The following is a 16462-nucleotide window of genomic DNA, read 5'->3' as shown; positions in this document are numbered from 1 at the left end:
AAGACAATTTTGAAAAACAAACAATCAAACAAAATAATCAGCCTGTTTTTTTTTTTATCTTGCTGACCAAGGATGGCAGATGCACAGATTAAATGAGTTCTATTAAAAGAAAAACCTATAGACTGAGGTTTGTTAGTACTGAATCAGTCACGATATTGGTTTAGTTAAATTTTGTAAATATTCAATATTTACAATGAAAAATCTTTTTTAATATAAGCCAAGCTTGAAATTAAACGTGGAACACATTTAATCCGATCACAAATAGCAAACTTGGTAATAAACAAGGACAAGAAGGAGTTTGTATGTTCTCCCCGTGTTGTGTGGGTTTACTCCGGGCACTCCGGTTTCCTCCCACAGTCCAAAAACATACAGAGGTTGATTGAGAACTTGAGAAATTGTCCATAGGTATGAGATTGTGGGTGAATGGTTGTGTGTCTTTGAGTGGCCCGCGACAGACTGGCATCCTGTCCAGGGTGTCCCCTGCCTCTCGCCCTATGATACTGGGATAGGCTCTAGTCTCGCTGCAACCCAGGTACGGGATAAAGCGGTAGACAATGAATGAATGAAAGAAAGTGTCTCCAAGATTGTCTCCAGTCTTTCGCATTTTCTTTTAGGATTTGTCAATTAAATAAAAACATAAGAGCAACATCATCCTCCCCACTTTTGTCCTGCATGCTCTATACTTCTGATCTTCGTTTCATCAAGTTTTCAGTTCAGCGTTTTTAGCTTCAAGGACAAACTCGAAAGTAGTGACGGTCTGATGAAGCTTCATGAAGCAATGTTATGTTGTTTAGAGGTCAGTAGGTGGCGCCATCAGTTTAAAAATGATGTGATGTTTCATTAGAACAATTGTTCAAAACAAAGGAAAATAGTGCAGAGATCGCCATCTAGTGGACTCTATAAATAATGTCACTGCTTCATGAAGCTTCATCAGACCATCACTACTCTAGATTGGTGTTTAAACGTGAATCGTGCTGTGATCAGGTTGTCGGGGAAAACCACATATTTTTAAATCAACACCATATTTTGTAACCTTGTGTATTTCTTCCACATAGATAATCCTCATGAGTGTTGCCCTAACATCTCTGGAGGCCTCCTGGTTTGAAAACTGCATGACAACAAGTTAAATATTTTCAGAGGAGTTCTTGAATCATACAGCTTCTATTGACTTGTTTGTAAACTGTTTTTATAATCGTACTTGGAATTAATTGTCTCAGTGCTTTTCTATTGAATAAAAAAAACATATATACATATACATACATATTTAATACGTTTTTTTTTACTTATTCTTTTTAGAAAAATAATATATTTACTCAAGTCTGTGTTGAATGTTTACTTAATATTGTTCTTTTTGCCTTTTGTAACATATGTCCATTTGTTTTTTGTACTTTCTAAACTTTTTTAAAAATTATTATTAATATTATTTTCATTTTTTTTTTAAGTATTTTGAACTAAAACCATGTTATTTACATATTTTAGAGAAACAACCCAGAGTTTAAACATCGGTAAAAGTATGATTTCTTTCCAAATTAATGTAGTTTTGTTTTTTTTAATAAACAGATAATGGTACGCTAATGCTAACAATAATTTACTTCTAAAAAATAGTTTACAAACACAACTGAATGCAATCTAATCTACTAACCAAACCAAAATGTTGTAGCTTCACTAACCAGCTATCAGACATCAAACATCTTTCTGGCTCTTCATTTTGGAACTTACACAAATATTTACAAGCACAGGTGTTGGTTTTACACTCGCAGGAGAAAACAAAAGAACATTCTCCAAGGACAAACAGTTGATTAACTATAAACCGGTGTCCAAATGTTCCAAGCTGTGCAGCAGAGACTCAGGCGTTCCAGGGAAAACCTGCTGCAGTGGGAACACGAGGAGGATGAAAGCCAGAAGAAAGTTGGGCACATGATCTCGTATGCGTCTCCACATATTCCACAGGAATAAAAAAAAGGGAGGCTGGTTCTGGTGTGAGGCCCCCTGCTGACATACCCGGGTGCTGGACAATCTACGAGCGAGCTCATCAGAATGATCTGGAGCTCGCCGAGGACAACTCTGACGGCTACCAGCGGCGCCACCGCTGCTGCAGAGTCGGCCTGATTTGAGCTTCCATAGAAGCGCCTCTTATCACGACCGCTGTATTAATATTAGAGAAAAAATCTTATTAAGATGATCTCCGAGGTGCCCCCTGCTGAGATCTACACTCAACTTCAAACTCAGCTGATTCTCCTCCATCAGCCGAACGCTTTGAACAGCCGCCTCGTGACACGAGCTGAGGAGAATTGGACGCCTGTTTATGAAGTGAAATGAGGTGCTTGATGTTTTTCAAGAATCAAGTTGAAATTATTTCAGAAACTTCTTTTGTTTAACTCTGCCTGATTGCCAAAACAGCATGAGCTACACTGAATATTCACAGGCTACAGCTCAGGATTGCGTTTAATGTTTGACTTGAGTCAAGGCTGATCGCTGATGCGTTCAAGGTTTTACCAATGTTAAAAATCATCTGCTCTACATTCACAAGCCTCCCCGGAAGACATGCAGGAACATTTGAGGCACTATGGAAAATGAGACATGATATTTTGTGTGGTGTGCATATTTTTTCAATTAAAAGATACTGTGAATTGATAAATAACATAAAAAATACCTAAAACAAGTGTCTAAAATTGTGTGGTCTGTGGGATATTTGCGGCCCTTGTTATGATATTATGGGGTCTTTTATTTTAATGTCTGAGTTTTTAAAGATGGCGCCTAAGAAAGGTTTGGAACATTTTTTTATAAAAACATTTAAACAAGACTTGTGGTCCAAACTCAAAGTCATGAAAACACACAAATAAATAATAATAATGATAAAAAAATAAATAAAAAAAATGTGTTCACAAATCTATTGCCGAGTATATAAGGCAGTTTTTAACCTTAAACTTAAATATCAAATAGAAGTATATGAATTACAACTTGATTTCAATAACAATTTTGAAATGATATGTTTAAATGTGCGGAAAAAAAACACAATCTTTAAACCAAAATTCTTGACTCAAAAGAAAAAACTTGAACACTCATAGTATTTCACGCACACGGTTCAGGACCAGAGGAGAGAAATCCTTCCAGGCTGTTGCTCCTAAGCTTTGGAACGATCTTCTCTCTCTTTGTACTTGATGGATCTACTGACTCCTTCAAGAAACATCTTAAGACAGTTTTATTTGTTCAGGCTTTCCTTAATTTTCTGGAACTCCTGTTGTGTTATCAGTTATATCTTGCCCTTTAAAATATATACTTTATTGAGTATTGTTTGATTGTTTAGGCCCTTTGTGGCCCTGGAAAAGTGCTATACAAATAAAAATTACTTACTTACTTACTTACTATTTAACTGACTGCAGTTTGTCTGGGTTATTATAAAATGCAAAATTCAAGTTGAAAAACAAATTATGAAAATGTAAAAATTCAAAAATTGGGGTAGATATAGTGTTTGAAAGTTGATGAGGAATCAACAACAAACCAAAATTGTTTTATGATTTTTAACTTGCTGGTAAAATGGGCAACTTGTTTTTTTTTTTTTTTTTTTTTTTTTTGGAATCAACATCAAAATATTAGTTTGTATTTTTCAATTATAAAATTCATGGATAATATATATGTGAGTCAGGACCAGTTATATTTTCATTACAATTAAGATCCACATGGACAGCATATTTTTGCTTTGATTAAATATTAACACATTTCAATAATTAATTTCGATATCGCACTTCAAGACACCAATGTCGAATATCGCACATATTTTCAATGTCATGCAGCCCTAATCGCAAGAAACTTTTACTACATAAATCACGACCGGTCCAAACCATCATTAAAGAAGAAAGTAGATATAAATGTCAAAATGTTACATAGTGTAGCTTTAAGAATCAGAAGCTAAATAGGAACCAAAACTATTAGAATCCACTGATACTATTTTTTTTTCCTTATTACAAGGATTAAAACTGGGAGAACTTACAAAGCCAGTATTTAGAAACTCTTAAACACGGACCGGTGGGATGTGCTGAAGAAAATCCACTTAGGAACGTTTGTGAGGATTACTTGGAAAAAAAAAAAGCGTAGGACCCGGAAGGCAGAGACAGATGCTTGAATAAGCTTTCACTGAATCACCAGAGATGGAGCTGCACACCGGTGGGACAGCAAACCCAAACTCAGGAACAGCTGAAGCCTAAAGGTGTGGATCAATACGCCGGGGAGTCGACTGTCTCGCTGAAATATGTTCCTGCACACCCTCGGGGCGCTCGCCGTCAAAAAGGAGATGCGGCACGATGTGGTGAAAATATTTTTCTTGTACCGCTTAGGTTAGCATTTGAAATGCTAAGGCAGGCCCTTACCATGAGCCATTGTCTATAACACATTAGCACGTTAGCTTTTCAACTTCGAACTAAAAACCCAATTACAATTCCTCTCTATTTCGTGTGCATCAGCAGCGAGCGTGGGGGGAACATATTATGGCATATTAAGTTAACTATGATGCTGTGAGGGGCTTTTCAGGATCGCCAACAGATGACAGCGGGAGCCGCGTTGAATCGCAGCATCTGTTCAAGTAATTAGGACTTCAGGGGATGATGGACGGAAAGACAGTGGACATGAAAGAAAGTTAAAAAAAAAAAAGAAAGAGTGAAATCACTTGAAGCAACTCCTGCTCGAGAAATACTAATCGCTCACAAAAAAAAAAAAAGGTGGATCTCGCTTGTGTTTTGGCGGCTCTGGTGAAGGACTATAGAAGAAGACGGTGACCCGGGTCTGAGGTGAGACTCACTGGTGCAGGGCTCATCTGGCTGGTCGGCGTCTCCGCGGTAGTAGCCGTTGCGGCAGACGCAGATGGTGGCGGCCTCAGCTGTGGAGCGGCTGTTGGACGGACACTGAAGACACAGGCCTGGACCCTGGGTGGACTTGAACGTGCCCGGCGGACATGCTGTGAGGAGAAACCAAAGGAAAAACAACCATGAGTAAAAAGCATTCTTTTATTCGCCTCTAATAAACTTCAAACTGGGACTTCAGCTGGTGCAGTGCATTCTGGGAATTGATATGCGAGTGGTAATGATTTGTCTTCAAAGTTGTTGTGTTAAATACAAATATTGAACACATTTGTAGAGATATTGATGTTTCCTAATATGGCTCTTTTAGGAAACCAGTGTTTTTATTTTATTTTAATATTATTCCCTTCATTCCATGTAATTGTTTGTAATACAATTATAATTGTATGTATACAAATCCCAATTTTAGCCCAGCTTAACATGCCATCCCACTTTCTTTTCTGGCTTTTACAAAGAAGTTGTTTCTTTAAGGCACATTGTAAAAGGCAGATGACATTACCCAAAACTTTTGCAGAGGCCAAGGTCTCAATTAGTTTTGATTAATTTTATATGTCGTAACTAGTCATGGGTATTCACTAGGTTTAATTGACGCTGGTGCCAAACCTTAAGTTCAGAAATGTTGATTTTTGATGCTTAAGAATAATGTTCCAAATGTTCAAAAATAAAAAAAATACATTAAATAACTTGGACAATTTTTCTTCTTTTAGTGCATTAATAAAGTTGGCCCCTGTGCTTGGAGTTTCACTGATGGGATTGAAGTTATGGAAAAAGAGGTTATTTAGTATTTATTTTAAAAAATAAATAAAAAGGTTTTATGCTTATATAGCTGGTGTGGACATCATTGGGATTATGTTTAAGATTAATCTGTCTCTTGTTACAGGCAGAAATGTATTGTATTTCCATTTTACGGTCGATTTATTTTCTCCTTGGACCAAAAAGACAATTAAAAACATCAAGTGTAGACAGTAGACTATAAGCTCCCGCAATATTTCCGCGGAGTGTTTCCTGTTTGTGTAGCATGTTAGCCTTTTAGCATCTGCTACAAACAAGCTTAAAATATAGACATATTAGAATTTTTCCTACACAATTTCTCTTGTCGAGGCTTCAATACAAGATGGACGTTACACACGAGGAGTTTGGAGATATTTTAAGGTTTTTAAGTTTGTAAATTAGCATAAAGAAAATAGAGCCACATTAGGGACTGTCAAATACATTTCGTTTTTGCCCACAAATCCAAAAAGAGACAGATTACCTCAGTCGACATGAGGGTGAGTAGAACATGAGTGAGTCAAAATTTTGGATGAACTAGCGCTTTAAGTATTATTTTCAAAAAGAACAGCAGTCCGGTCCTGCCGCCATCTTTTGATGTGCAAAACGAAGCCAACCGTCTGTTTGCCTCTTTTGATGCTCAACACTTGTTGGGCCTTGTCTGTACAGAAGACAAGCAGATTGGCTTTTCATCTCTCACTAAAATACCCCTCCCAGCACCCCCCCACTTTGTCCTTTCTTTTACTTTCAAAAAGTAACAAAAAGCTGACCATAGAGATATAAAAACAGACCATTAAGTTGTTTGCACAACTCCATGTGTTGTTTCAATGACAGAGCACAGCTATTAAATCATCTCTGTGCTGGGATTATTGTTTGAGTTCCCATTAGGATTGTAAAGATTGGAATCACTCCCTCGGGACGGTATATAGTCCCACTGGTGGTCCGCTGTCAGTCAAGCTGCAGGGTTTATGGTCTGTTTAAGTGCCGGGTATACAGTGCAACATGAAGCTCCAGTGTTATTGCTGACGCCAGTTTGTGGAAGTCGTGGTTCATAGCAGAGGACAAAGATTATTGCGGCTGATATCGCTGCACCTAAATCCAGGCAATAAACTAATCTATTTACCCTCAAATCCCCAAAAGAACGCGGAGAGGTTTGTACACCGTGTGGAAGGATTTACTGACTGCAATAACCATGACAAATGTCTAATGTTTTAGTTGCTCGCAGATCGGGGAGGGCGCTGTAATTTTGCCGTGTTCCACTGGGGAAAGGAGTTTCAATTTAATGGGCATATTCCCGGCAATTTCCCCGGATAAAGGAGTGGAGTGTAGGTGTCCGCATGGACCAGTGTGAGGAGCTCAAGCGTCTGGTGACATTTTGATATGGAGCAAAAAGGGCTGATTAAGGGAATTAGTCAGTCAGAGATTAAATCCTTAAAACCGTGATCCCTAAGGAAAACAATGTTACAGTAGCATAAATTGAGGTTTTATTAAGGTGCCTTCAATCTAAGTTATCAATCTATGATTTATGTATGTTTGAAAATGTATGACTGCCAAGTGATTCATCAACGCTTTATTTTTAACTTGCTTTGCACTGTCTCTCCAACTATATGCAGTCATGAAAAAATAACGAGTAGCCATGTTCTGTTCCAGCTATTACAAAGACACTGTTTTTTTAGTGACCCATAACAGAAAGCTTGTGGCAAAAGAAGCAAAGGTCGTGAACAGGAATGTTTCCACACAATTAAATACGATTTCCTGTTTTATTTTTGGTCAATTCTTGGTTAAATCACCTTCACAACAATAAAAGAAAATTAATACTGATACCTTCACTTCAATATTGGTTCCTGAGCAATACTTTTATATAACATCTAGTCTAAGAATTTGTCATTACACATAGTACAAATCTTGATCTTACATGTTTTGAGTATTGGTAAAATTTCTACTGCAATTGTTTTTCTTACAGAAAAAAAGGAAATAAATGATTTCCAGTGCAAAAGAACAGTTGCTAACAAGTGACACAGTTTTCCTTCAGAATAACCCACAGGTTATAAAGTTTTGATCATGCGTGGGATCTGAAACTTGGTAATGAAAGAAAAAAGCATGTTGACATACTCTGTATTACCGAAGCATTTGTTTGGGAATTACACTTTAAACTCTATAAATCTCAAATAAAACTACAAATTCACAATTTCTAATATCAGATTTATGAATGTTTTGAAATTAATTAATTATTATTATACTATTAAGTAGCTATTAAAAGCATGATAATAATTTATGGAGTTTATGCCTTATTTATTAGAGGTCATCTGTGTCTTACACACTGTTATTTAGGTCTATTAGGAAGCTAACTTTGACTCAGAATGTTGTATATATATTAAGTGTATTGTTATTAACACCTGATACAACTGAAGTCACTTTGTAGTTATTATAACAAGTATCATAATAATAAGGACAGCTCATAATAATCAGATTTAATTTAGTTTAAGTAATTTAAACAAGTTTTACTTAAAAACGGACCAACTCCATTCTTAAATTGACAAGAATAAGGCATCTCGTGTTTTTTCCATATTTGATTTAATAAGGATTGTTCGAAGAAAACCTTTGTTTTAAAGATAGTTTCCTTTTTCATCAGCACTACATTATTCTACATTATTAAGTTGAGTGTGATTCAAAAAATTATTTAAAAAAATGTCTGGAACATCCAAAGAACATGATAAAACCAAGGTTGTGAGTAATGTATTTTATTAGAATTCATTTTTATTAATATGTCATTTTATGGTCATACCTCTCATTTATTTTTAATTTATTGTATTTGATTTGATTTGATTTTATTAATTTGATTTAATACGTTTATTCTGTAATGTCGACACAGCAAGTTCCAGTGTTGCGTTTACGAAACTTGTTATAAGTTTCTTGATTCCTATTCCTGTGCAAATTCCGAGGCTGACTATTCACCCAAGTGATTTATTGGGTATTTTCCTCAAATAAACTGATTCCAAAGATTCACTTGGATCCAACATCAAATTGTTTTGTTGCACACAGTTTATTTTCTTGCGTATTTTTTTTTAAACATGTGTCATGTGGTGTAAGATAAACATAGTCATCTCATCCTTGTTTTCATTTTCTACCGCTTCTTCTTGCCTTATCTGGGTCACAAGGGGCTGGAACATATCCCTGCTATCTAGGGCGAGAGGCATGGGAAACACCCTACACAGGTCACCATCAGTGGGCACGAAGAGACAAAGAACCACACACACCTACGGACGGTTTAGATACTCAATTAACAATTGCACATTTTAAAGGCTTCGGGAAGAAACCTGAGCACCAAACAAGCCATATTTTCAACCCCAACAACTATTGTACATACAGAACTTACTACATACAACATAGAACATTTGTATCTCATTTGTGAAGATGGTGATCTAAGACACATTACACAGGTTTTGAATCACCGACTAAATTAGAGCTGAAGTGACTACACTGAATAGATTTCAATAGTTACACTAAGAACTTTCCACTTTTAATAACAAGTCGACTTGATAATGTTTTAAAGAGGACATGCTTCTATACAAGCTCCTCCACCCGCCTCTCAGGGCTGCCACTCATGCAGCGAGATAAAAAGAAAATAGAGTCCGAGAGGTATATGCACACAATAATCTCCAGCAGCTGCAACATACTGAGAGATCTCTCCATTCTCCCTTCACGGAGGCTGAAGGACACGCCGGAGCTTAACTGAACGACCAGAAGTCAAGTCACAAACGGCGTCTCCACACATCGCCCGCGAACAAACACACAGACCTGACCGCAATGTCCCTAAAAGCATTTACAGAGAGGCCCTGGAAGATGTGAGACATGATGGAGGTCGCCTTGAACAAAACATGTCGGCATGTTTGACAACATCCTTCGATTGCGAAAGTCACATGGACCGAGACACTTTTTATTATCCTACCATGCAGCTGACAGGAGAAGGACGACTGACTGACCCACTTAAAACGTTCGTCTTACATTATGTGACAACGTTGTACACAAAGATAACTACTTCAGAATAACCAAAAAACACACTTTACAAAAAAGTAAATCTGCAAATATAAACTTTTAAGTTCAAAATGAATCTCCTAGTCCGAAAACAAGTTGAACATTTAAAGATTTTTAAGTTATTTGGGTACTTTTCTAGACTTCGGTAAGAGACCAAATGAAGATGCTTCTATTGTCAAGTAAAAAAATATTACGTTGTTTTCTTGAGCCCAAAATGTCAAAAGAAGTCAAACAAAAAAAGTAGTTTAAAAATTACTTATTTCCATTTTTAATCTTAAAGGGCTTATTAAAACTGTCTTATTTGTACAGACCAAAGTCAATTTTAGATAAGATTTCCTTTATTAGTCAAAATAATAATTATTATTATTATTCAAAATAAATATAAAAACAAGTTTGAGTATATCAAAATGAAAACTATAGTTATTGTTAATGGGTTGTGTTTGTCTCACTATTATCAAAATGATCTAAAAGTAGAAAAATATACTTTCAGAAAATGTTGATAATGGAACAAGAAACAAATGATGGAATTTCAGTCTTCTAAATAACCATCTGGATCCATTTATATTTTAAGGCTAACCACCATTATCTTTATCGTGACCTCAAGCAGCAACGTTTCTTGTGTTAATGTGTGTTGTGCAGGCGAATTATGTCAAACTCATGCTCCCCTTCTGACTAATTGAGCTTATGGTGATCAATATATTTCAAATGCTAAAAAGGCATCAAACTATATTGAACAACTAATGTATGGCAACAAAGTTTGCGTTTCTAGCACTTTTTTGCCAAGAAACGTTCACCTTTTCTAAGGAAGAAGCCTTGAAATAACCAGACTCAAAATGCACATCATAACTTGCCCCTTAAATTACTGGTTAACTCTGGTGTAAAGTTCTATTTTTTCCTTTTCCTGGCCTTGGCTACTTCCTATCAGTGCATCCTCATGTTTCCCGCAGCCCATCTCCACCATAAAAAAAAGATCTGAAGGCAGTTAACTACATCTCCCAAACACATATCTGTGTTTGTGATTTAAACTTTCCGCTGCGACATTAAAAACCCTCTCCTGAGCCGTACGGGGACACGCCGGCCAGCTGCACACACATTTTTACAAAGCAATAAGTTCCAAAGATATCAGCGATTACAAGGTAATAAAAGCCTGATCAGAAATTCAATTCCAACGAGTGATGGGGGACGAAACTTACGTGTCATCATCTTTTTTGCTGTGAAATTCATGCATGGGAGTGAGAAGACAATAGGCAACACAAACACACACACACACAGAAAACGACTGCAGAATCTATTGGCCTGGCTCTTATGAAAAGGGATAAGTTGTTCAGTGTGGGTTTAATGGGATGTGTGCAGTGGGCTTCACCCTCGGGTGTCTGTTTAGAGATGGACACTGACAGCCTGGACACTCGTAAATGGGTGAAACGGGGGTAGGGGGTGGGAAGGAAGTGGTGCTGAATCAGCCGTCTGAGCTCGCCTCAAGGCGAACAAGTGAGCTGAAGAATGCACAAAGACACACATAAGCAGGATGTACACAAACAGAAGAACTGTAACATTGCAACTGTCCATCATATTTTGATTTTTGGTTGATTAAAGCAGCACTATGTAACATTTTGACTTTTTTTTGTGTTCATATTTTCTTTAATTACTGGTTTATTGAACTTTAAACAGTCAAGACTCAGTAGAACTGCACAGAGAGTCAGTGAGTGTCATGTGACCACCAAGTGGCAGTGGGTCAGAGACAGTGTTTTCGTCTGAGATACTTTTTGAACTTACCAGGAAGATGAAACCAGAAACTGACACAACAAGAGCCTTTATCCAGTTTTTGTATTAAGTAAAACTGCGAGGTAGTTAATTGCAGTAGCAGTGAATATTATTCAAATGACCCATTGTAGCTATAATGCCAACTGTTCCCCAGTCTTTTCCTATACACCCTAATGGAAGACTCCGATTGGCCATTTAAAGATCTTGATCTATCCCACCAAATATCAGAAACTTTGATGAGCATATAGGAGGTATAAAAGAAATAAAAATTAATATATAAATGCAATATAATTTTAATTTTAATTATGGTTATAATGATATTTATATAAAACACAGATCAAAACTGGCTAAGCATCAAAGCAAAACAATGTGGTTGAAAACTGCTTTTATAATGCAATTTTCCATTTATTTTTGGATTATTTTCGGGGTTAACTACGCAAAGAAACCACAAAGGAGAGCAACTTACTTAGATAGGTATTGTTCTGTAATTAAAAACAAAACAAAACATATTTTATCTCCATTTCTATATGTATATTTCTTATGTTCGTTTGTGTTTTGTACAAAATTAATAATCACCCACTGGACTAGATTACAGTATTTTTTTTTAAAAGGAACAGCATTAAAAAACAGCAACAAGAAAAATAAAATAAAACAATTAAATAAAAAAATGACAAGCGAGTTCACAATAGTAACAAAAACAGTTTCTTTAATCTATAGAATGTAGTGTTCTTTTTATATATACTGTATAATGCACAGTATTCATTTGTGGCGTTCACGGTGGAATCGAGTTTAGCGCAACGGTTGCAGGTTCACTCCGGGTTCCTCCCTCAGTTCAAAAACATACAGAGGGTGATATCGTGTGTAGGTATGAGTGTGTGTGAATGGTTGCATGTCTTCATGTGCCCTTTGACAAACTGGTGTCCTGTCCAGGGTGTCCCCTGCCTCTCGTCCAAAGAAACTGGGATAGGCTCCAAACCTCCGTAACCCACACAAGGGATTAAGCGTAGGAAAATAAATTAATATTAAGTATAATTTTCTTATACTTTTGGCCCTAAAATGTAAATTGTTTCACTAAAATATCAACATGTACTAACAACATACACCTCATTTGTTGTCAGGCGTAACCAGGGACTACCGACTATTTCGTCTGAGAACGTGTACTCGCCAGCAAATTGAAGACAGCGACTAGGACACAAGACAGAGCGAGTGTCCTTCCAGATTTCCAACTCCTACACAGATGCTGAGGTCATTCCTCTAATTGACAGATAAAATGTGCGTGAAGCCTCGAATTAGACTCATTAATTAGCTGCTGGCTGATCTGCCCCCGAGAGCTCGGCGGAGGAACAACCGAGACAGCGAGAGCGATGTGAACAATGTTCGCACTCTCTGAGGTTTCGCTTTTAAGGGCAGGCGGCGGGCTGGGTATTGCTCTGGTAATTTTGGAACCGGGCCCGTGTGGTATGATTGGGGAATATTTAGATTAGAGGCGGGCAGCGGGTCGTGACCTCCAGGATGGAAAAAAAAAAAGGAAGGTGCATCATTCATCAAGCTTTTCAGGAGAGAGAGGGGGGGAGCATTTGATCGGCGAGCAATTACGAGGACGATCCCACGACTGCAGCGGCAGACACAAAACATCGCTTCCTTTCAAGTGGTCCCGGTGGCAATCTTTCTCTTTCTTGTTTTCTCTCTCTCCGTCTTTCAAATCTTTTTTTTTTTTTTTTGCCTGACCTACTGATTACGAAGCCTGTTCTATTGGGAACTCGGTCTATTAAAAGAGGCATTAATTACAGATGTTCGTTACGTTTTAATGAGTCTGAGGTTATTTTATAGATTTTCACATTTAAAACAAGAATGTGGCCACGATCCTTGACCATGGTTCTTGACTGGAAGATTGACCTAGGCAGATCGCCGTGTGCATTTTCAAGAATTTAAACTAATATTATGCATATTTAAATATTTTTGACCCAGGCATCCACAACATTTTCTGTCTCTCATGCGGCCTCCGGCTAAAAAATAATTGCCCACCCCTGACCTAGATGAATAGTTTTCTCCCCTAGACTCTCCCACTGAGATAAGTAAAAAGGTCAACAGGGTGAGGCAGAGTGTGGGGCTGACCGATACTGGCTGAAAAATAAAAATCTCTTTTTGTATTTTGTATTCTAACCTCAATCCTGGTTCAATATTTTGTTGAAGAACAACATAGGTTTATGTTTTAATGAGTCTGTGATCATTAAATAGATGTTAACATTAAAAATAAAACAATGTGGCTGAAATCCTTGTCCTTCGAAAGATTGGTCAACAGGGTGAGGCTCAGCATTGGGGCTAACCGATATGGGCCAAAAAATAAAATCTTTTAGGATTTATTTTTAAACTTAACTTTGATATTTTGTCGATGGACAAATATTACCATATATTTTTTCCACACTATAAGGCGCACTTAAAAGCCTTTAATTTCCTCAAAAAACGGCAGCGCGCCTTATAATCCAGACATCTATGGAGTGATATTAGTGCCACCATTTTGAGAGACTGTGTCTTGGTTGTTGTACATTCCAAATCACTCTGCTGCACGCTCAACCCGTCATACATGTGCGTTCAACATGTCATACAAGCACGCTCTAGCCGTCATACACGCGCTCAACTTCACAGCTGGGCACTCAACATTTGGCTGCTCACAACACTAGTCTCGCGAGCTGCTGCTTGAAGCCTTTTATACATAATATAAACATCGTCACCATGGGAGTGAACAGAGTTGTCGGAACGCTTAATAAAGTTTGACTTTATCTGACTGTTTTGTTGACATTCCCTTTAGCGCAGCTTTATCTAGTGGATGCATAACGCGACCGCAGTCAAACGTATGACTTTTTTCTCTACTCTTTCTTCATGTTCTTACTTACTTGATTAAAGCCTCTGAATCATCCTCAAGTTAGCATTTGTGTCTCTCATATCCTCCATCTGGTATCGATTGGTTCTCAAGGTGCTGCAGGAAATGGGCTGCTTTTCATCGCAGCACAACGGTGCTGACATGAGGTCAGTGAGAGTCATCCTTTGTCACCAGGTGTCATGAACCATCATTTTTAGTGCACTAAGAGCTATTAACGTTACTTTTAACGTTACCTTTTCTATTTTAAAAGTCCTTATCTTCTGGGAATCCTTCTGTGTTTGTCTTATATTGTATTGGCCTTTTAGAGTTTTTTTTTTAATTTGTAGGTATTTTTAAATTGCTTTTGATGAACTATTACTTATTGATTTACTTCATTCCTAAAACACAGAGCAGATTAACAAGTGTAGCAGTTAGTTTTCACATGCATGACCATGGTACAAGTCTGCTAGAAGACAGCTGCAGTGATGAGTTTACTGAGAGGGGACTAGATTAGGAGAAAGTTGGGTCTAATACAGAGTCAGAACATACATTATGTACATACATCTATGTACATCTTAAGCTACAGAGCTTGCTTGGAATAAGACTGAGCGAGTTATCCTAGTCTTGCTGTATGTAGCACTAATAATAAGTAGTTAGCGCACAACCGTTTTCGGCCTTTCGACCTTGGTGGATAAAAAAAAGGCCAGCACCAAAAAAATCAAGCTTATTCCAGACATTAACCGTCCATCCATCCTTCCATCTATTTTCTACAGCTTAATCTTTATGGGGGTAGCGGGGGGGCTGGCGCCTATCCTAGTATCATCGGTCGAGAGGCGGGGGACACCCTGGACAGGACACTAGTCCGTCACAGGGCACACAAAGACATACAACACCTACGTAAAATTGTTCCCAATCAACCTCTGTATGATTTTGGACCTTGGGAGGAAACAGGAGTGCCCGGAGTAAACCCATGCTACAAGGGGAGAACATACAAACTCTAACTCTTCTAAACACAGACACAGATGATTCATTAAAAAAAAGAAATGTAAGGTAGTGAAAGTGTAAGTCATTTTGGAAACATGTATAGTAGAGGGTTTTAGGTATTATTGAGCTAATGCACTTTGAAAAAAAAACAAGTTACAAGAATGAATACATTTACCGACTAATGTGCTAAACCTGGGCCTCGGCTTCCTCTGTGCAAGTGATATGGAGTGTATAATTTAGTGATCACTAGCAGCAATACATCATACGGGAAAGCATGCACGGACTCTGTCATGTCGCCAACGTGGCGACACACGCACAGCCCGTATGAATCAGTGGTAATTGGAGATAAGGGAGTCGTAGACGGAGCAGAATAAAAATCACCACTCCTCGTCATGCAAAAGCCAACATCCACACATGAGGCAGAATGAAAAATTACTGCTTGGCAGTAGCCAAAGCAAAGCACCATGACCAAGATGGATTAAGAAATGGCTTTCCTACTCAGACCCAATCAAGGCTACAGAACACTGAGTCCTCCCCTTACTTATTATTTGGCATCTCTCCGGAGGATATATGTGGTTTTAAAACGGCCGGTATGGCTCTGGAACAGATTGTGAAAAATGCAATCAGGCGTATGCAGCGGTTGAGGGTAGTAAAAGTCCCATCTCATCCGCTGGCTTTTATCAGATGAAAGGTCACTGAGGCAACAGCTTCGGCGCCGTTCTTCCAGAGTGTGTTTCCCGGGGAATGTTTCTGATAGACCAGAGGCGTTCCAGCGTTGGTGATACCGACCCCTTGACTCTATTTTCCTCTGTTCTATTTAAAAGAAAAGCTCATCAAACTATCTCTTTATACACTTTGCACTTATGCACCATATTCATCCACAAAAATCAACTGATGTTTGACCTTAAAATAAATTATATTTTATGTTACAATAAAAGAATGAGAGTAGTTTACAGTTGTAGAATACAGTAGTTTTTAATAGTAGTTTAGTTTTTCTTACCTAGTACTCTCACTGAATCTGGTTGGGATACTGCTGTTTCTTTTTTCACCATGGAGAAAATAGATCAAATAAATAATTTCCAGTCCTTTTTTTTTTTTTTCAAATTTCCAGATCTGCCACAGCAACGGGCGTTGGGACAAGTAGGGCACAGACCACCTGAAGATAGAGGCTGAGACACATGGGAGGAAAAAATGGTTCTAT

General features: G+C 37.7%; 1 protein-coding gene across 2 annotated transcripts in view; it reads right to left on the bottom strand.

Moving 5' to 3' along the window:
- Positions 1-16462, bottom strand: part of ephb1 (EPH receptor B1) — a 209911-nt gene that overhangs the window by 78897 nt on the left and 114552 nt on the right. For both annotated transcript variants that reach the window (XM_087811862.1, XM_087811863.1), the window contains exon 4: positions 4796-4951. In XM_087811862.1, the coding sequence (XP_087667988.1) occupies positions 4796-4951 (156 nt within the window). The remainder of the gene's footprint in view (positions 1-4795; positions 4952-16462) is intronic.

This window comes from Callionymus lyra, chromosome 16 (genome assembly GCF_982586985.1).
Source record: "Callionymus lyra chromosome 16, fCalLyr1.hap1.1, whole genome shotgun sequence".
NCBI lineage: Eukaryota > Metazoa > Chordata > Actinopteri > Syngnathiformes > Callionymidae > Callionymus > Callionymus lyra.
Note: the sequence above shows the minus strand (reverse complement) of the source record. Positions and strands in the feature narration are given on the sequence as shown.